Source organism: Ceratotherium simum, chromosome 18, assembly GCF_057802395.1.
Source record: "Ceratotherium simum simum isolate JZ-2026a chromosome 18, ASM5780239v1, whole genome shotgun sequence".
Classification (NCBI taxonomy): Eukaryota; Metazoa; Chordata; class Mammalia; order Perissodactyla; family Rhinocerotidae; genus Ceratotherium; species Ceratotherium simum.
The window spans coordinates 57580065-57601460 of NC_141917.1; the positions used below are offsets into that span (position 1 = coordinate 57580065).

The window sequence follows — 21396 nt, forward strand, 5'->3', positions numbered from 1 at the left end:
CGGAGGGGCGGGGCCGGGGCGTGACGCAAGCGCGCCATTGGGGCGGAGCGCTACGAAGCCCCTCCCCCCCTTCGAGCTGCACCGGCCACCGCTTTCTGCCGCTGGTGGGCGAAACCAAGTGTGAGGGGAGGACAGAGAGGCGCGCACGCAGGGGTTGCCCGCTCCGCCCGCACCCACGCTCCCCGTAGCCCGCGGTCACCCCTCTGCAGCGCCGCAATATAGCCCGGCCCGGGGAGAGGGGGCGGTGACCGGACTTGAAAGGCCGGCCTTCGAGTTGAAGGCGGGAAAATGGCGGATTCCTCGGGGCGCGGTGCCGGGTGAGTTGAGGCGCCGCGGGTCTGGATTCGTGGGTGCCGGCCGGAAGGCCATAACCGAGGGCTGGGGGTAGAGGGGCAGCAGAGTTGGGGAAGAGGGGTCTTTGGTGAGTCGGATCTCACCTCACTAGGAACCACGGAGGATGCCTAGGCCCTGAGGCCCCTGGGGGGTTGCGGCCTCTGCGCATGCTCGGAGCGCGGCCGCTTGACCAGACCGCGAGTTCGAGTCCTTCCGCCGCTTCGATCCGGGCCCATCTCTGGCGAGTGGCTTAACTTGTCTGTACCTTGCTTTCCTCTGCTGCGAAACGGGGCTGATGACGCCGCTGCTCAACCCTGTACGCCTTGTGTGAGACTTAAAAGCTGTTAGTACAGTGTCTGGCCCCTAAATGTAATCTGTCGCTATTAGAATTATCATTTTGGAGTGGACAAGTGCTGGACCACTAAAGTATCTCCTTTAATACTCCCACCCGCTTTTTTCCTATGCCCCCCATTTACAGATGAGATCATGGGGGCTCAGGGAGGGAAGGTCATTTGCCCAGGGTCACACAGCAAGAACAAGAAAGACAGATCTCGAACACTTACCTGATGCCAGGCATGATTCCAGAGCTGTTTGTCTTATTTGTTCGTTCGACCGATGTTTGTTGTGCCAGTGCGAATTAACATTTAACAGGCCAGGTAAAATCACTTGCGTTTCCTCCACAGCCCCATGCTTTAACTGTGAGATTGACATTAGTCTCTCCCACGTACAGGGGAAGTACCTAAGGCTGGCATAGGTGCGGTGAGCCCCCTTCGCCCACTCCAAGGTCCCTGCAGCCCTGAGCCCTGAGCCCATTTAGTTTGACTCCAGAGCCCTGGCTCACACCCCTGAGGAAATCCTTGCTCTGTCTCTTTCCAGCTCTGAGACTCACCAGGGTGACCTGTTTAAGCCTCAGGTCATGTTTAGGAAATGAGGAAAAGCAGGCCAGCAGTTAGGGATTTGTAGGGTTGGGAGGATTCTGTGAAGGAGCAGAGCTGCTGGTGCCCAGGGATCATTTGTTAAGTTGCCTCTCCCCACTGTGGCCTGGAGGTGTCCCCCAGCACGGCCTAGGTCTCACCTTGGGGTCCTCAGGGCCCGCTGCATAGGAGGTGGCTGCAGTGAGCTAGGCCTGGCCACTCAACCTGCTCCCCCCGCATTGCTGGTCTCTTCCTCACATCCTCCTTTTCCTGCTCACCCAGGCTAGAAACCTGGGAGACATCACGACCCGCCTGCACCCTCCAGGTGATTAGAATTTCTAATTAGAATTTCTAAAGTGGTTTCTACCTCGTGCTTTTTTCTTTACTGTTAAGCCAGGCTTCATTCTTTCTTTACCTAAATTGAGGTGAAATGCACATAACATCAAATTAACCATTTTAAAGTGGGTGCTTCAATGGCATTAAGATATTCACAGCATTGTGCAACCACCATCTCTATCTAGTTCTAGAACATTTTCGTCAGCTGAGAAAGACACCCTGTATCTATCTGCATTCACTCCCCATTGTTCCTGCACCCCGGTCTGCTCCTGGCAACCATCCATCTGCTGTCTATCTCTGTGGATGTGCCTGTTCTGCACATTTCATACAACATGTGGCCTTTTGTGTCTGGCTTCTTTTCGCTCAAGATAATACTTTTGAGATTCATCCATTTTAGAATGCATCAGTACTTCATTCCTTTTTAGGGCTGAATAATATTTCTGGTTTGTTATTTCTTGACATGAGTCTTACAGCAGTCTTCTAAGTTCTGTCTTCAGAGCCATGCTCCCGATCACCCATTCACCATGCTAGGGGCTCTCAGCCTTGACAGTGCTGACATCTGGGGCCGGATTATCTCTGTGGTGGGGGCTGTCCTGTGCATTGTAGGGTGATGAGCAGCATCCCTGGCCTCCACCCACTATGCCAATAGCAACCCCCTCTGTTCTGACAGTCACAGATGTCTTCAGACATTGCCAAATGTCTCTTGGGGATGAAAATTGCCCTCGAATGAGCACCCCTGAGTTATTTGTATGACAAATATTTATCAAGTGCTTCCTGTCTGCCAGGCTGTTTCGAGACTGGATGTTTATGTGTCCGTGTCCCATCCCTCCCACCTCGTCCCCGAATTCATATGTTGAAGCTGTAACCCCCTGTATGGCTGTATTTGGAGTTGTGGCCTCTAAGAAGTAATTAAGGTTAAACGAGGTCATGAGAGTGGGGCTGTGATCTGACAGGACTGGTGTCTTTATAAGAAGAGATGCCAGAGGGCTGGCTGGCTTGCTGTTGCCGGCACTCTGCCTCTGTGCATGCACACGGAGAAGGCGGCCACCTACTTGCCTGCACCTTCACCTTGGACGTCCAGCCTCCAGAACTGCGAGAGATAAATGTCTGTTGTTTAAGCTGCCCAGTCTGGTCGTATTTTGTGATGGCAGCCTGAGCTGACTAATACACAGGCACTGAGGAACACTGAAGAACAACAGCAGACCTGATCCCTGTCCTTCTAGAGCCTTGGAGCCTGTCTTCCTTCCAGCCGCCTGTGGTCTGATGGTGTCCGTCTCCTGCCACCTGTAGGAGGGCTCTGCAACTAGGGTCTGCGGGTGAAAGCCACAGCGCCCCCTTTTTTGTACGGCCAGCAAGCTAAAAGGTTTGTACATTTTTAAATGGTTGTAAAAAAAATCAAAAGAAGAATAATATTTTTTGACACGTGAAAATTGTATGAAATTCAAATGTCAACGTGTGTAAATAAAGTTTTATTGGAACAAAGCAATGCCTCTTCTTTCTGCATCATCCGTGGCTGCTTCGTGCTACAATGGCAAGGCTGGGTAGTTGTGACTGTGAGTATATGGCCCACAGAGCTGAAAATATTTGCTGTTGACCCTTTACAGAGAAAGGATGCCGACACCTGGGCTCTAGGAACAGGTCCGAGCCCTTAAGGTGGGAATTCAGAGTCTCCAGCCTGGCCTCTCCTTCTGGTCCTGTATCTCTGTCTGTCTTCTCCAGCTAAGCCACAGGGTTGGTCATTCCTGTTTCCACACCATTTTCCTCTGCCATGTGCCCTTGGCTTTGTTGGTCCCTGTCTCAGAAGGTCCTTGCCTATGCACTTTGTCGCTCACCTGTCCCCACCCCTTTGCCTGTCTGGGGGCTCGCTCTTCATGCTTGCCTGACGTGAAAATGCTGCTCTTCCTCTCAGGAAAGGAGCTCCGTCTCCTGGTCACTGCGCATCCCCAGTGGCATCCCGTAGGCACAGAGATGCCTGATGAGTTAACGCACCCGTGGTTTAAGTTGGGATCTTTGAGGCTCGGCAAAAGTACTCTGTCTTCTTCCTCTGGACCCTTCTCAGCTCAGGTGTTGGGCTATGGCCATGTTGTCCCAGGTGACTGAGGCTGGGGCTCTGTGTCCCTCTTCCTGTTGAGGCGGCCCCGCCTCGCAGAGATGGGCGCTGGGGTGGAGGATGCTGGGACTGGGCTGTCTCGAGAGAGCCAGGGCTCCTCGCTGGCTTCCCCGAGCGTATTCAACGACATTGACAATACCCCCGTCTCCCTCTCTTAGGAAGCCTTCCTCAGGGGGTCCCAGTACTCCTAGTGGCACCAGGACAAAAGGAAGAAGAGCACAAGGTGAGTAGAATTGGAATCTACCTCATGATCCAGTGAAATAAAAACTGATTTTTTTTTTTTTTGGTAAGTGCTTTTGGGGAAGAAAAAACCAGGCCAGAGCAAGAGACTGGGGACTTTATTTCCTTCTAGTCACACCTTTGGAGACTCCGAGTTTGGTCACCCAGCCCTGCAGCCAGGGGTGCGAGAAGACCTGGTGGGGGTCATCTAGGGCAGGGCAGTGGGCCCTTCTAGCCAGGGGGGGTCGCGTTCTGTGCCCAGGAGTGTCATTTGGCAGCGTGGGTGAGGAGAGCGTAAGCTGAATTCATTATTATTATTTTTTTTTTTTAAGATTTTATTTATATATTTATTTCCCCCCCCAAAGCCCCTGTAGATAGTTGTATGTCATAGCTGCATAGCCCTCTAGTTGCTGTATGTGGGACGCGGCCTCAGCATGGCCGGAGAAGTGGTGCGTCGGTGCACGCCCGGGATCCGAACCCGGGCCGCCAGCAGTGGAGCTCGCGCACTTAACCGCTAAGCCACGGGGCCGGCCCCTGAATTCATTATTGAACATCGAAATTTCATTTCTTCTCTGTAAGCGTGTCAGCCCCTCAGGGTGCCCACATGGCTGATGTCCACCTGTGGGCCTGGGTCATGGTTAACAGTCCCCTTTGACTCTTGGCAGTGCCCAGTGTGGGCAGTAGACTCGAGGATCTCCCTCATTGAGCTCAAGCATCTGACACGATGAAGTATTTTCTTCTTCTTTTTTTTTTTTTTTGTGGGGAAGATCAGCCCTCTGCTAACATCTGCCAATCCTCCTTTTTTTTTTTTGGCTGAGGAAGACTGGCCCTGGGCCAACATCCATGCCCATCTTCCTCTACTTTATATGGGACGCCGCCATAGCATGGCTTGCCAAGCAGTGCGTCGGTGCACACCTGGGATCCGAACCAGGGAACCCCGGGCCGCTGCAGCGGAGCACGCACACTTAACTGCTTGCGTCACCGGGCCGGCCCCTGAAGTATTTTCTTAAAGTGTGTTGTGTGCCAGTGCACGTCTCAAAACCTAGAGCAGAATTCTAGTTCCAAGTGACCGAAGGTTTATATGTGACAGCGTTGCTTGATGACTTTGTCTGTAGCATCTATTTTATGTACACATGGTCTGGTTCTCGAACACAGATTATATCCTCCATTGTAACATTGCTTCTCTGGGAAATCCACCCCTGTTTAAAACAAACAGGTGCCTTCTAGTTTTCCAGACACTTGAAACAACTTTTCAACTGTCTGAGGAACCCACTGCCTCAGATTCTTCCGAGATGAGCAAAACCCTTTGCTGATGGGATTAGAAAGACCCAATGCAGGGTGGTGTCCCCTGCTTGGAACTGGGGGTGTCCTTTACCCAGATCTCTCGCTCGACATCCAGTGGCAGACCCTTGGTGTGGCTTGATTCTCTTCCCCGGAGCCATCCTAGTGCTGGTCTTGACCCTTAGGTGCCTCCTGCCCTATTGTCCGAGCCTGCTCTGCCTGCAGGCATGGCTCTTCTCTGCTGGGGCACGCGCCGGCCACCACCGCTCTGTGTCCAGCTCCAGGCCTCCCGTTGACTGTGGGTGCGCCTCCTCCTCTCAGGGTTGCAGCTACAACCCAAATCCCCAAAGGAAGACGCAGATCCTGGCGTGAAGATTGGGCTGAAATCACAGTCTCACTCCGCTGAACTGTCGAGGTGTGTGATGTGGACCACGTCACTGTTCCTCGGTCTCTTCAGTAAAAAGGGAGACCCCTGAGCTCTAGAGGCATCTAGGAAACGTCCAGGATCATGCAGTGGATGCGTCATCGCTGAGCACCTACTTCCTGCGGGTGGTGGAATGTAGCAGCAAGAAAAACAGACAAATTTCCTGCCTTCAGGGAGCTTGTCTGGGACACAGGCAGCACATCCCATGGAGAAGTCAGGAGACACCAGGTGTGATGGATAAAACAGCAGGATGGGCGTAGCTTCCGGGTCCGAGGGAGGTGCTGGGCTGAGCAGAGCCATGAAGGAGGGCAGGCGCGGGAGCGAGGCTGCTGGTGGGAGGAACAGAGGGGTCATGGTGGTGGAAACGGGCTGAGTGAGGGCACTCGGAGCAGCAAGGTCAGAGGGATGCTCCATTGGTGGAGCAGGACCTGCAGTGTGCCCGGAGGTGCTCAGGCTTCCCCAGCTAATGGCTCCAAAAGGCAGCCTGCTCTCAGCTGCCAGAGGGGCAGCCATCCCAGAGGACACAGGATGTTTCCAGGAGGAGGGAGCGGTGAGCCCTGTGCCCAGCACTGCTAATGGCTCAGAACGAGGGCTGAGAATGTGCAGGTGGGCTTCAGAGCGGGGAGGTCTTGGTGGGCTTCCTGGAAGGAGTTTCTTTGGTGAGTGGTGATTGTGAGAGCCAGACTAGTGGGGGGATTCCAAGACAGGAGGGAGGAGAGGAAGAGGAATGGACCTTGTAAAGGGGAGACAGAGGGGGTGGGTGGGAAGAGAATTAACAGTGTGCCTGGTGGAGAGAGGAACTGGGGTGGGGAGGGGAAGGAGGGTTGCCAGGGCAGTTTCCTTATCGGGGGAGGGCTGGGCTCTAGACCCAGAGTAGGGGGTTTGCCTTGCCCTGAAGCACAGAGGTTCCTCCACATGACGGGGCCAGGAAAGGGTCCTGAGGTTGGGAGGTAGTTAGAGGCCGAGGTGAGAGGGTCTCCTGGGGCTGCTTCTGTCTCCCCAGTGAAGTAGGAAACAGGTCACCAGCTGACCAGAGGAATGGGCCTGGTGTAGCTGGTGGGAGGAGAAGGTATGAGGGAGGGTCCGGGAGAGAGGGTTGGGGAACAGAACAAGACTGTGGGTGATCACTGGGCCTGTAGCAAGAGCCCCCGGAGGTTGGGGGACGGGTGGGTTTCCTCCATCCACCTTCAGTGCCATAGGGGCAGGCATGGAAGGGGGCCCAGGACTGGACTGTCACCAAGGGATATGGCTATGTCTGAGAAGGGCCTCGGTGCTGAGCGCATCTCAGGGGAGTGGTGCTATGATTGGTGAGGGGGTGAGGGGCTGTGAAAGGCAGTAGCATGAGTGGATCATAGACAGACCCAGGTGGGGAAGGGGCGGTGGGGGTCCCGACCAGTGGGAGTGAGTTGGGGAGGGAGGAGGAGGCAAACAGGTGGCCCTCTGTGGAAGATCTTTCTTTCTTTCCCTCCCCTGCCCGAGTCCACTTTCTGCTTCATCCTTTGCCACGTATTCCTTGATCTTCCTTTATCATAGCTCCTGTAGATCTCTGTGGCCCCACCCCTAGCCCAGGGACTTGTGTACAGTAGGTGTCCCGTACATGTTCTTGCATACAGTAGGTATCCCAGACATGCTCAAAGATGCTGAAGGACAAGATCTGAGAGGAGCAGGGAGCAGCTCCCCTGTTCCTGCTGTTGAGCAGGGAGGGCCGAAGAGCCCAGCTCTCGGGTGGGGGATCTTGGGACCGTGGGGATCCTCATGCTCCGCTCTCATAGTTCTGTTATAAACCAGCAGCATGTCCCCGCAGGTGGAAGAGTGGTCGAGTCCCGGTACCTGCAGTATGAGAAGAAACCCACCAAAAAGGTAACGTGGAGTGCACACGTGAGACGGCTCTGGACGGGGCTGTGACAGACTTGAATTCTGAGACAGTGGGAGAGGGGCCCGGCCTGGCAGCATTGGGGACTTTGCCCAGTTGCCTTTGAGGTTGTGGTGCCCTTCATGCCGAGTCGAGTGTCTCTGTCGTGAGCAGCCGATCGCCTTGAGAATCCCTTTTGCAAAGTCGTGATCTCTGTTGAAATTTGAAATTGTTCTCGCCTTTCAACTCGGGAATTCCTTCCTGGATTCTGTCCTGAGCGGTTCTGTTGAGTGCCCAGCACACGGTCCCTGGCCTTGGCTGATATTTCAAAAACACTTGCAGGCTTTTAGAGAAAGACTGTGGGAAAGTAGGACGTGCCTGAATCACCAGTGCTAGGGAAGAGCTTAGTGAACTACCTGCAGTCACACCATGAAGATTGTGACACCACTGAATGTGACGGCCTGAAGTACTTAGCACCATGAGCACGGGCTTTGTGTGAGGTTTATTGAAAACAGATTACCCAATTACGTATTTTGTTTCAGTGTGTAGGCACTGAGAACATGGTGAGGTGAAGGTTGTGTTACTCCTTCTGTTTTCCGAATCTTTGTTTATGGTAAAGTTAAGGTAGATATTAATGTCTTCTACCTGTCTCTTACTCTGGTAGGGTGAATGTCAGGTTCTTGATAATGTGACTTAAGATCTGGCTTGAAGAAAAAGGATACCTTTGAGCAAACCAATACAGTTTTTGGAGTGATTTTTTTTTAATGGACTTAGTTTTTTAGAGCAGTTTTAGGTTCACAGCAAAATTGAGCAGAGGTACAAGATTTCCCATATATCCCCCTGCCCGCTACACATGCACAGCTGCCCCCATTATCAGCATCCCCCCCGAGTGGTGCATGTTTACAGTGGATGGACCTACATTAACACATCATCACTGGAGTCCATGGTTTACGGTAGTGAAGTGATTTTCAACAAAGGATCACAGTCCACACTTCGTAATTTTAACATTGCCTTGCAGACTTGGTTACAGCACCCCCGTGTGTCTGCATGCTGTAGTATTTTAGATTTTTGAGAACTTCTCTGATTTCTTTATTTCATCTTTTAAATTAAAGGATAATTTACATAGAGTAAGCGTCTTTTCAGCGTGCAGTTCTGTGAATTTTTTTTTAAATTATTTATTTATTTATTTATTTATTTATTTCCCCCAAAGCCCCAGTAGATAGTTGTATGTCATAGTGCACATCCTTCTAGTTGCTGTATGTGGGACGTGGCCTCAGCATTGCCAGAGAAGCGGTGCGTTGGTGCGCGCCCGGGATCCGAACCTGGGCCCCCAGCTGCGGAGCACAAGCACTTAACCTCTAAGCCACGGGGCCGGCCCTAGTTCTGTGAATTTTGGCAAACACATCCAGTCACAGACCCACCACAATCAAGATACAGAACAGTCCATCACCCCCAAAATCCCCGTGTACCCCAATGGAGCCGCCCCCTCCCCACTCCAGGCAACCTTGATCTGCCTTGTGTCCCTGTAGCTTTGCCTTTTCCAGAAAGCCATTTAAAAAGTGTCACACGGGATGCAGCCTCTTGCATCTGGCTTCTTTCATGTAAAGAGCACATTAGAGGTCCCTCCCTGTCGTTGCCTGTCACAGTTAATCTCAGTTCCTTTTGATCGCTGAAGAATATTCCACTGTATGGATGGACCACAGAGTGCTCAGCCATTCACTAGTGAAGGACATTTGATTGGTTGCCCATTTCTGGCAGTTATGAACGAAGCCACCTCAGAGGTTCCCGTGCAGGATTGCGTGTGGCTGGGTTCTCATTTCTCCCAGCTGGGGGATTCCTGGGTTGCAGGGTGAGTGTGTGTCTCACTCTGTGAGAAGCCGCCCCGCTGGCATCCAGAGTAGCTGCAGCGTCTTCCCATCAGCCACAGAGGAGAGCTCTGGTCAGAACTTTGAGATTGAAGCCGTTCTAGGGGGTGCGAAGTGGCATCTGATTGTGGTTTTCATTAGCATTTCCGTAACATCTTTTCATGTGTTTATGGGCCATTCTTATATCTTTGGTGATGTATCCAAATCTTTTGCCCATTTTTTGTTGGGTTACTTGTTTTTATTATTGAATTTTGAGTGCTCTTTCTATATCTTGAATACCAACCCTTTATGGTGATTTGCAAATATTTTCTCCCAGGCTGTAGCTCGTCTTTTCAGTCTCTTAAGGGTCTTGTGAGAAGTAGAAGTTGTAGATTTTGATGAAGTCCAGTTTATCAATTTCTGCTTTTATGGATTGTGCTTTTGGTGTCTCATCTAAGAAATCTTTGCGTAATCCAAGATCACAAAAGATTTTTTCCCATGTTTTCTTCTATTAGTTTTATAGTTTTAGGTTTTACGTTTAGGTCTGTGGTTTATTTTGAATTAATTTTTGTATCTGGTGTGACGATGGAATCGAAGTTCATTTTTAAGCCTATGGATCTCCTCTTGTTCCAACACCATTTGCTGAAATGACTTTCCTTTCCCCATCGTATTTTCTCATCACCTCTGTCGAAACCCAATTGACCATATACGCACACATCACTTCTGGACTCTTTTTCTCTTCCATTGTTCTGTGTGTCTATCCTTAGGTTAGTTCCACACTGCTGAGATTACTGTAGCTTTGTAGCAAGTCTTGAATTCAGCTAATGTGAATTCTCACACTGTGTTCTTTGTCAAAACTCTTTGGCTTTTCTAGTTTCTTTGACTTTCCATATAAATTTCAGACTTAGCTTGCTGTTTTCTACGAAAACTCCTGCTAGGATTTTGATTGATTGAGTCTATGCATCAGATTATGGAGAGTGACATCTTGAAAACACAGAGCCTTTCAATCCATGAACATACTATACCTCTCCATTTATTTAGGTCTTGGATTTCTTTCAACAGTGTTTTGTAGTTTGCAGTGTACAGACCTTCCCATGTTTTGTTAGGTTTATACCTAAGTATTTGGTGTTTTTTAGTGCTGTTATACTTGATACTGTCTTTTAATTTCCAAAATTGTTCATTGCTTGAAATATGATTGATTTTTTTATATTGACCCTGTATCTTGTAATCTTGCTAAACTTACTAGTTTTAATAGCATTTTTTAATACATTTTGGGATTTTCTACGTGAGGAATTGTATCTACAAGAAGAAGTTTTTTGTTTTGTTTTGTTTTTTTAAATACTGATTTTGCCAGTTTTTGCCAGTTTTTTAGTTGCTTTTATTGAGGGATAGGCTTTTGAAGTTTCCTCCTCTGTCTCTTTTTGTTATATCATCTCTCTGCATGCATACTTTTTTTTTTTTGCTGAGGAATATTCGCCCTGAGCTAACATCTGTGCCAATCTTCCTGTATTTGTATGTGAGTCACTACCACAGCATGGCTGACAAGTGATGTAGGTCCACGCCTGGGAACTAAACCTGGGCCGCCAAAGCAGAGCACGCTGAACTTAACCACTATGCTACGGGGCTGGTCCCAAGAAGAGTTTTATTTCTTCCTTTCCTATCTGTGTGCCTTTTATTTCTTATTCTAGGGCCTCCAGTACAAGGTTGAATAGGAGTGGTGTCCATGCACTGAAACAGTCTCGCTCTTTACAAGGTTTCTTTTTGCTTTTATATTATTATAACAGCTTGCTAGCTCCATGTTTGCTTTCTTCTAAATTTTGAAGATTAATACCTGTACAAAAACTTCGTTTTTCCTGACTACCAAAGTAACATGTTCTCCCTAGAAAACTGGCAAATAACTAAAAACTATACAGAAAAATCAGTCACCTGTAATCTGCTGTGTCAAACATAATCACCAGCAAACATTTTGGTACTTTCCTGTAGTCTATGCGTGTGGGGGCATCCTTTTTGACAAGATTAGTTCGTCCTGTTTATATGCAATTAAATGTCAGAACTCCTTAAGCCTCAAAGTAGGAGCAAATGCAATCTGCACAGACCACGAAGGGGCCCCTTCTCATGAAGAGGAGGTGTCTTGTCCCCTAAATGTTACATGTTCCCCTAACAGGCTTCTGCAGCAGATGCATTAAAGACCAGTGGGAAGATGCCTGAAGGTGGAAGGAAACCCCACCCACTCCATAAGAGCAAAGGTACGTAATGATGGAGGAACGGGGCGAAACGGCTCTGAAGCTCAGGAATTGATGAGCGTGGTGGTGACTTTTGTTTTCAAGTAAGCTAAGTTAAGACTCCCTCTTTCCTTTCTGGGAGAAGGGGAAGGAGCAAGGCAGAGAGTTTCAGTATAAGGACAGATTTGGGGCGTGTGGGTGCTGAAGGGGGATGGCGAGGGAGTTGGGGGGAGGTCTCTTCCTTCCTGTGTGGCCCCAGAAAGAGCCACGTTGCCATCCTGACACTTCCTTGTGGCACCAGTTTCTTTCAGGTGACTGTTTTCTTGCCAGCACTCCGACAGCAGGGCTCTCAGAGAGCGCGTGAGGACTTGTCCTCCTGCCTGTCACTGCCGTGGGTTGGGTCTTCCTCTTAATGGCCTCCCCACACGCCTCCTTCTAGAAGCTGTCACCAAAGTGATATGAAAAACTTTCAGTTTTTCTGATTCTGGACGTGACAAGTGTTCATTATTAAAAAATGGAAAATGTAAACCAGGAGGGCAGAAGCTCCCTCATGGTCCCTGTTGGCATATTTGGTGTTCAGTTCTAGTCAATGTGCTCATTCTAGAAGTCCAGGAAGACCCCTCCCTAGCATAGCACTTCGTCCACCTCCTCTCATACCCGCCTCTCCAGCAAGAGTGGGCAGCTCTTTTGCATGAGAGCAATTCACAAGAAGCAAAACTGTTTCTCGGCCCACACCCCCTCGTTCAAAATGGTGACAGCTTTGAGTCACATAGGAAAAAAATAAGCATGTTCTTTTACAACTTAGATTTCCTAATTTATTGTTCAGATTAAGGGTCAGCAGACCTTTTCTGGGCCAGATGGTAAATATTTTGGGCTTTGCAGGCCAGATGGTCTCTGTCACAAAGACTTAACTCTGCAGTTTACAGTGGAAAGCAGCCACAGAGCATATGTACACAAATGGACGTGGCTGTGTGCCAATAAAACTTTATTTACAAACATAGGAAGCGGCCCAGATTTGGCCTGCGAACTATAATCTGCTGATCCTGGTTTTGATGTTTGTCGGAATTTGCACTGTTCCTTGACCCAGGCATAATTGAGAAACAGGCACATGGAGCCAGCCTACTATTTTTTTCTCACGCAGTTGGGTTGAGAGCCACGCATGAAGCTGGGAAAGCTGGCATGACTAGAGGGGTCACAAAATGGGTCTGCCATATCTTAAAATGAGACTTCTCAACTGGGGGTGATTCAGACTTGGCAATGTTGGGAGACATATGTGGTGGTTATGACTGAAGGAGGAGGTGTGCTCCTGGCATCTGGTGGGTAGAGGCCAGGGATGCTGCTCAACACCCCAGTGCCCAAAACGGCCCCACGACAAAGGATTATCCGGCCCCAGATGTCAAGGCTGAGAAACCATAATTCAAACCTAACCATGATAATTTAGAGGAACTGCTTGTTGGAGTTCCACTGTATGGCTTTATAGGAAATTACTTTTCTTAATGGAAATGCTGTGCACGCAGATGACAAAACATTTAACCACGGGAAAAGCAACAGCAACAGTGTCACCATCTCCCACCTCTGGTTCCCAGCTCCTCACCCGGGAGGCAACTGCTCTCAATAGGTTTCTTTAATCTAGATAGAGTTTTTAAAAAACTCTGACACGAATGGCCCCATACCCTACACGTCATTGTGATTTTGCTCTTTGTATTCCACATGTCCAAATTCTCAGCTGCACAGTTGTTCATTAAATAGTTTTCTGTTTAGTTCCTAACACGGCAGAGTGTATTTTATATCCCATCTGTTCATTTGCTGTCCTCTGGAGCCCTTCCTTAATTGAAGGCTGAAGCACACCAGTGCCCATTTTAGAGGGTGGGAGGCATCGTCTCACCTTTTTAAATAGAGGCTAAAAGATGTAGGGAACTCCCAGGGAAGATGAACAGTCTTCATCTGCCAGAAAAAGAAGGAAAAGAGGGGCTGGCATGGTGGCATAGTGGTTAAGTTCACGTGGTCTGCTTTGGTGGCCTGGGGTTCGTGGGTTTGGATCCTGGGTGCAGACCTACACATCACTCATCAAGCCATGCTGTGGTGGCATCCCACATACAAAATAGAAGATTGGCACAGATGTTAGCTCAGGGCCAGTCTTCCTCACCAAAAAAAAGGAAGGAAAAAGAGCAGAGGGCAGAACAAGTCTATGGCATGTGTCAGACTCATGTCCTGAACACAGCGTCTTTCATTAAACTAAGCAGAAAGACTTATTTGCATCTTTTGGGTATAAAGAATGCCTCTCTTTTCTAGTTCTGCTTTAAAGTATGTTCAAGTTGATGACTGGGAATTTCCAAATGTTTTTCAGCCTTCTCGGCTACATTCATGTGCCACATAATGATGTTTTGGTCACCAGTGGACCATGTACATGACAGTGGTTGCATAAGATCAGCGCCATGGAGCCTAGGTGTGTAGTGGGCTAGACCATCTAGGTTTGTGTAAGGACACTGTGATGTTCGCACAACGATGAAATTGCCTAATGACGCATTTCTCAGAACGTGTCCCCATCGTTAAGCAACACATGACTGTACTACCTTGCCAGAAGCTGAGGTTTGGGGCCAAGCCCGTGGCATAGTGGTTAAGTTCGGTGCGCTCCACTTTGGCGGCCCGGTTTCGCAGGTTCAGATCCCAGGCGCAGACCTATACTGCTTGTCGGCCATGCTGTGGCAGTGACCCACATACAAAATAGAGGAAGATTGGCAACAGATGTTAGCTGAGGGCGAATCTCCCTCTAGCAAAGAAAAAAAAAATAGAAGCTGAGGTTTGGGAAGCAAGTGGTATTGTGCAAAGAAGTTGCCTGCTTCTTGGCTCTGGGAGAGAGTGTCTCGCTGACTGTGCTGAGTTCTGGGGACTCTTGTTGGGCCCACAGATGGCTGTAGACTCGGCAAAGGTGACCTGCAGTCCACGTTGCTAGAAGGGCACGGCACAGCCCCGCCTGATCTGGATCTCTCGGCCATCAACGGTAACTCGTTCACCTCACCTTTTCCTGGCTGGGGGTTGCAGTGTGTCTCCGCGGGCTTCCAGAGCACGTGCTCCTCACCTTAAAAATGCTTTTCTTGATTTTAGACAAAACTATGATCAGAAAGACTCCACAGTTAGAAAAAACAGTGTCCAAGAAAACTGAGTCGACGTCATTTTCTGCCTCGAGGAAAAAGAGCCCCGTAAGTGTCCAGACTGGAAGGGAAGCTCTAACAGGTTGTATAAATCTGATGAACTCCTGCCTTGTGCCAGGTACCAGGTGAGGCCTGGGCTCCAGGAGTGAACAAACTAGTCTGCCTTTTAGGACACGAAGCAAGACCACACGTGTTCTTAGAGTGTTGGTGGAATTTGAGTTTCTCCTAGTACACATACAGGAGGACACGGAAATGCAGGAGCATGTGATGGATGAGACTGGGGCCTTGTCTTTTGGTGCTGTGCTAGGACTGGCCCTGTCCTCTGGCAGGAGGATGGCCAGGCTGTGGTCTCCCCCAGGTGGGGGCCCCAAGTCCTGGTTCTGATGAGGCGCCAAGTTGGTGGGTGCCTTCACACTGGCCCTTGACTGCCCAGCCACCAAGAGGGGACCAGAACACCTTCATCCTTTTTGCAGAGTGCCCGAAAAGACTAGCCAAGGAAATGGAAACAGCAGGTCGATATACAGGAGAGAGTTATCAAATTACTGAATTAAATAAAGTACATGCAGGTTAGGGTTCTGCCCTCCCCGGGAGGTAGAGAGCTAGATTTACAGCAGTTTGTTGTCAACCAGAAGTGTCTTTTCCTTCTCCTTAAGGATCTTTCTGAAGCGATGGAGATGATGGAATCCCAAACCTTACTCCTGACTCTCCTGACTGTAAAGGTGAGAAGAGAACCTCAGTCACACGTGATGTGAGTGGAAGGTGGCTTCTGTCAGCCACAGAGGTGAAGTCCCCTCTGGCTGAGCTCTCGTTTTGCACTTAGCAGATGGAGAACAGTCTCGCTCTGTTCGAAGAGAAGGCAGAAAGGAATTTATTAGTAATGTGCGAAGAGAAGGAGAAGCTACAGAGAAAGGCCCACGAGCTGAAGCGCAAACGTCTCCTCTGTCAGAGGAAGCGGGAGCTGGAAGGCATCCTTGACGCTCAGGTCAGCTGTGACCACAGTCTCCGAGCCACATGTCCCACTGGGGTCATCCCGTTAGAAAAGTTTATGGAGGGTGTCACTGCTTGCCTGGCTCTGAGTCTGTGCCTGGCTTCTGACACCACCACTGTGGGTCTGTGACAGTTTATGAGAGGACAAGACTAATGTCGACTGCCAGCCAGCAAGACAGACTGTCCCTTCAACACACGTGCACGTGTTCTTCAGGCACCTGTGACTTGTGCCCAGTGACAGGAAGCCTCACTCCTCCAGGCCTCTTCTGGGGGCCAGGGTGCTGGTGGGAGACGTGGTCTTGGTGCCGTGTGGTCAGTGTGTGGATGAGGAAACGGGGTTCCTTACCCAGGGTGTGTGTGTCTGGGCTGCCGTCACAGAGTACCACAACCCCGGCGGCTCCGACCACTGGCGCTCCTTCTCTCTCAGTTCCGGAAGCCAGAAGTCCGAGATCAAGGGGTTGGCAGGGTTGGTTCCTTCTGGGGGCCATGAGGGAAGGATGTGCCCCAGGCCTCTGTCTTTGGCCTGTAGATGGGCGTCTTCTCCTGGTATCTCTTCTGTTGTCATTCTCCCTGCACACAGGTCTGTCTCTAAATTTCCTCCTTTTATAAAGTCACTGGTCATAATTGAACAGGGCCCACCCTGATGACCTCACTGTAACTCATTTACCTCTGTGAAGACCCTGTCTCCAAGTCAAGTCACATTCTGAGGTGCTGGGGATTGGGATGTCAACAGAGGAATTATGGGAGGGGGGCACAATTCAGCCTGTAGTGCCCAGTGTGTGCACGTGAGTGCACCCTGCGCCAGGCTCTGGGCTGAGAACGGGGTCCCTGTCCACATGGAGTGGAAGGAAAAGATGACAAATAAATCATTACAAACACCTGTGAGGATCTGGGCAGTGTGTACAAGGGAAAAGGGGGTTGCTGGGGCAGCCTTGTGGCAGGCAAGCGTTTCACCTCAATGCTCTGAAGCAGGAGGGCCCAGCTTTTTTGGGTTCACTGTGATCCCAGTCGAGGGCCTGGCCCTGGGATGTGCTGGAAGGCAGACGCATGTCCCTAGTGAGGAGGCCCGGGCCACCTTGCTATTGGCTGGGCCGTCAGTGGGTGGCTGGGAGTGAGGGGAGAGCCCACTGCACCCCTGGAAGCTTCCCGGAGTATTCCCTAGGAGATCCTGAAGAACAATGCTGTATCTTAACCTCGCTGAGCACATAACTGCAGGCTCTTGTCTCACGGGCCCCTTTCTCTCCTGCCTGCAGATGGAGATGCTCAGCCCCTACCAGGCCGTAGCTGAACGCTTTAAGGAGCAGTACAAGACATTTGCAACAGCCCTGGACGCCACAAGGCATGAGCTGTCTGTGCGATCGGTCCACATGGACGGAGACGGGCAGCGGTTTTTAGGTAGGAAATAGGGTGTCTGCTGGGCGAGAAGCAGGACAAACCACCAGTGCGTGTTGGTGCTTCCTGCGAGCCAGGCGCCTTTATCCCTTCATGTCATATCACAAGCTTCCTCTCGGGTCGATGGCATGCTCTCCCATCAAATGGCAGAGGACGCAGGGGGCTGAAGGGACTGTGGTTTTCCAGGGTGTGCCCCCAAGTAGGGACCATGGTGGGATTGGAAGCCAGGTCTGTGGGCCTCCCCGGTGATTTCCTCCCTGCTGAAAGGCGTTTCTGGGGGGCAGCCTGCTATCCCCCAGCCTTGGAGTGAGCTCTACAAAGTTGCCTTGGCGGCTGGGGAGTGACAGGGCCCCCACCTTGTCCTGCTTTCTAAGCAGAGCTGTGGCATCCCTTTCCTGCACGGAATTCCACCTGATGCTTCACTTGAGGACACGGGCAAGTGTGAGAATGCCGGGCTCGACCTTAAGATTCCCTTTAGGGCAGGTGTCTCCCGAGGCAGGTGTTCCGCTGCCCTGGAGTGCAGTTGTTTCCAAGCAGGTCTCTATGAGCCATCTGACTGCGTTTTGCTTGAGGCTGATGTGGTAAAACATTGCCACCTAAAATCGGTTGGACTTTCTCTCCAGAACTTACCACAAATGCAGTTCAGGATCACAAAGGGTGTTGTGTATTGGCAGTCTCAGACAGAGACGATTTTTAATAAAATCAGGCCTTTTCCAATGTGAAATAGTATATGTGTGACATGGAATCTTGAAAAATGAGCCTTGTTGAATGATTTTCCGTTTCCAAGTTTCCAATTTTATAGCCACGTGCCGCATAACGACGTTTCAGTCAATGACAGACCGTATAGATGACGATGGTCCTGTAAGATCAGTGCCACATGGCCTAAGTGTGGAGGAAGCTAGGCTGTCTAGGTGTATGTGAGTACACTCAGTGACGTTTGCACAACGACGGAATCACCCAGTGGTGCATTTCTCGGAACGCATCCCTGTCGCTAAGCGACACATGTCTGTAACTCTTGGACTGTCTGTGATGAATTCCTTAGGTAGTTGCCAGGAGCTGGGACTGGGGAGTGTCTGAGTTTCCTGTGGTTGCTGTGACAAATCACAAACTGGATGGCTTAAAACAACAGAAATTTATTCCCTCCCAGTTCAGGTGGTCAGAAGTCTGAAATCAAGGCGTTGGCTGGGAAATACCTTCCAGAGGCTCTGAGGGCGAGTCCGTCCAGGCCTCTCTCCCGGCTTCTGGTATTGCTGACTGTTCTTGGCCTTCGTGGCTTGTGATAGCCTTGCTCCCATCTCTGCCTCCGTCTTCACGCAGCCTTGTCCCTGAGCACCTCTGATTCTAAATTTCCCTCTTTTTGGAAGGACACCAGTTATTCGATTAGGCTCCACCCTAATGACTTCATTCTAACTCAGTTACGTCTACAGAGACCCGTTTCCACTTAGGTGACATTCTCAGGTACTTGAGATTAGGGACCGAACATTTCTTTTGGGGAAGACACAATTCAGTCCACAATAGGGGGAGTAGGAGGATGTGTGTGTGAGGTCCTCATAAGGTGCCCAGAATGTTACCATAACATACAGTTGTGATGGGCGTAGATGTGCAGAGGCGACGTGTACCAGGAGCAGAGAGATGCTAATTTTCTTAGAGCAGGTGGGACACACAGCACGGTTGCAAGCGGCTCTCTGCTGGGGTTGGGGTGCAGAGATGCTGGGAATGGGGAGTGGGAACTACAGGTTTGTTTTTAAATTACTCACAACACAGGCTTTCTCCGCCTCTTAACGTTGGTTTCTGGATGCCAAGTGGCGTTCCAGGTCTGTTCTGATGACCACCTGGGTGGTGGACACGCCTGACCCACGATCTCAGGCCACCATGATCCCAGGCCAAGGGGCACAGAGGCAGTACCAGTGCACAGATGCCTTCCTTCGTGACCCTTCTGCTGCTCAGCTCTTCACAATTCCAGCACAACATGAGGGCGTTCCAGTGAAACAAGAAAAATCCAATCAGCCACCCAGCTCTTGCATCTGTTGCTTGGGGCACCTTGAAACCCAGGGCTGACGACCGCTTGTCCCTTCCAGATGATTTGCAGCGGGAATTGACGACCACCCACCATCTGCTGGGAGAACTTGGCATCAGCAGTTCAGAAGAAAATGGGAAAGTGCTTGACCTGCTGAGTGAACTCAAGGAATTGACACGAAAGAAGGATCTGGAGCTCCGAAGGTATTTCAGAAAATGGTTTAAGAAAAAGATAGGCCCTCTCCTGGCAGAGCTGGGCAGTTGGTGGCTGCACCGTGGAGCAGTGTGCTGAGCTCTGGAGAGCAGGCAGTGCTGGTGTCCGCAAGGGAACCAGGGTGCCTGGGTCCAGCAAGGCGGGAGAGGGGAATGTGCAGAAGCCTTCAGCTCTCCTAGGGCCCAGTGTGAGTCTGCAGCAGCAGAATAGGCAGGGGATGATGGTCTCAGCTCTCGTTCACTTCCTCAGAGCAACATAGCAATCCAGTGCTCTGGGAGCTTGTTCATGTTTTAAATGTCTTCCAGGATCAGAGCTGGGGCATCTTCTTGGGACTTCTTAGTGAAGTATAAACACATACAGAAAAGGCACAGATCTTAACAGCACAGCTTGATGGGTTTCACAAACGTGCCACTGTAGAACCAGTCCCAGGCCAAGCACAGCCCACGCCCAGCCCCCCACACCACCCTGGCCCCCTTCCCTCGCTGTTGATGCCTCCCTGGGAGCTTTCTAACCATGAGGCTTTCCCCACATCTTCCAGAGAAGAATCTTGTTTCCCTCTCCTTTACAATGCTAAATATGCTTCCCAGGATGCCTGGAATCTTTGAAACCTCCTGTCGCGTTTCTTTTGTTGATATGTGCCCTGGATGATGATATCAGGATGCACCAAAGGGTTCAGGATTGCCAGGGTCACGGGTTCCAGTGGTTAAACGCGTTCATTTAGTACCTACTTCCCTGCCGCCACTTACGTTGAATGAGGGCTGAGACATTATCCCATTCCGGTTCTGTCTCCTGTTCTCTGGACGGTTCCTGAGGCAGCACTGGTATACTCCCTAAATATTTGTTGAACACACACAAATGACTCTTTTCTTGCATGCCTGCCTGGTCCCGTTATTGGGGGCCACCCTGTTTGAGTTCTGTTCCGGCAAATCTTGTTTATTGCCCTTTGCCACAAGCACAAGGAGGGTTGGCGTGAATCCACCTCCCCTGCACGGCAGCCTCGCAGGTGAAAAGTCTTCATCCATCCTGTCATTTCCACAGGAGCTTTGCCCAGGTGCTGGAACTTTCTGCCGAGGTGAGTAAAGAGGCAGCCTTAACTAACCAGGAGGTCTGGGAAGAGGTCCAGGGCCCCACAGCCCCCACCCAGTGGTATTTCAATCAAGAAGGCGCCTGCGGGGAGACTCAGGACGAGGGCAGGGGCCCCCTCCTCTACAGCAACGACGAGCCACGTGCGCAGTGAATCCACGCACAGCCCGTGCCCCCAACCCAAGTGGGGCCTTCCTGCAAACCGTCGGGAAGAAAGCACGTCCTGTGCCGCTGTTCAGGGCACATGTGTGCCAGTGGCACATACGTGATATTCTGGAAACCTGAGCACTTTATACACTTAATTTAGCAGTATGGCTATTTTTGTTTGATAATCTTGTTTGATTTTTTTTTTTTGTGTGAAGAGGACTAGCCCTGAGCTAACATCCGATGCCAATCCTCCCCTTTTTTCTTGAGGAAGAGTAGCCCTGAGCTAACATCGGTGCCCATTTTCCTCTACTTTATATGGGACACCGCCACAGGATGGCTTACCAAGCGGTGCGTCAATGCGCACCTGGGATCCAAACCTGCGAACCCTGGGCTGCCGAAGCGGAGTGCACGCACTTAACTGCTTGCGCCACTGGGCCGGCCCATCGTTTGATATTTAAAAAATAAAAGTTTTGCAATTGAGCCTTTTTTTCCATGTAAGGGGCAGTAGAAGTCACGTGTTGTCTCAGGTTCTTCCAAATGGCTGGTCCTGAGTCTCGGGCCCTCTGGGACATCATGAGCAATTTCACTTTGCAGATGATTTCCTGTCCTTCAGTCACAGGGCAATTCTGTTTAATCCCCGACAGTGTTAGGAGTTGGCCCTCAGGTAGAAATTCCCCATTTGGTCCAAAGTCCCAGTAGCCATCTATGGGAGGCATCTGCTGGTTTTTGCCATAAGCTGCAATCTACGCTGCACACTGGGCTGTGGCACGGCGAATTTGCCCACCCAGCTCTCAAGGTCCTGTCTACACTGTGTGGGCTCCAGCAGTCTTGCTGGTTCTCATTCACATGCCTTCTGTGTTTCGACACCGC

General features: G+C 50.5%; 1 protein-coding gene across 3 annotated transcripts; it reads left to right on the forward strand.

Moving 5' to 3' along the window:
- Nucleotides 1-143: 143 nt before the first annotated feature.
- HAUS8 (HAUS augmin like complex subunit 8) lies at nt 144-21006 on the forward strand. Of its 3 annotated transcripts, XM_087443629.1 has the most exons (12): nt 148-317; nt 2807-2946; nt 3852-3916; nt 7422-7477; nt 11478-11559; nt 14444-14536; nt 14641-14735; nt 15341-15406; nt 15508-15669; nt 16928-17069; nt 19145-19286; nt 20335-21006. In XM_087443629.1, exons 5-12 carry the CDS (start codon nt 11514-11516, stop codon nt 20531-20533), a joined length of 945 nt encoding a protein of 314 aa, XP_087299755.1. In that variant the 5' UTR covers nt 148-317; nt 2807-2946; nt 3852-3916; nt 7422-7477; nt 11478-11513; the 3' UTR covers nt 20534-21006. The 3 variants fall into 3 exon arrangements, with proteins under 3 accessions (XP_087299753.1, XP_014637248.1, XP_087299755.1); XM_087443627.1 differs by lacking the exon at nt 2807-2946 and having other exon boundaries at nt 144-317; XM_014781762.2 differs by lacking the exon at nt 2807-2946 and having other exon boundaries at nt 145-317; nt 15511-15669.
- Nucleotides 21007-21396: the final 390 nt, after the last annotated feature.

Excerpts from the sequence above, each read along its gene's own strand:
- HAUS8 (XM_087443627.1), top strand. The coding sequence starts at position 289 with ATGGCGGATTCCTCGGGGCGCGGTGCCGG. Across the intron at positions 14,537-14,640 it reads GGATCTCTCGGCCATCAACG|ACAAAACTATGATCAGAAAG; the intron begins GTAACTCGTTCA and ends TCTTGATTTTAG. Across the intron at positions 15,407-15,507 it reads TGACTCTCCTGACTGTAAAG|CAGATGGAGAACAGTCTCGC; the intron begins GTGAGAAGAGAA and ends TTTTGCACTTAG.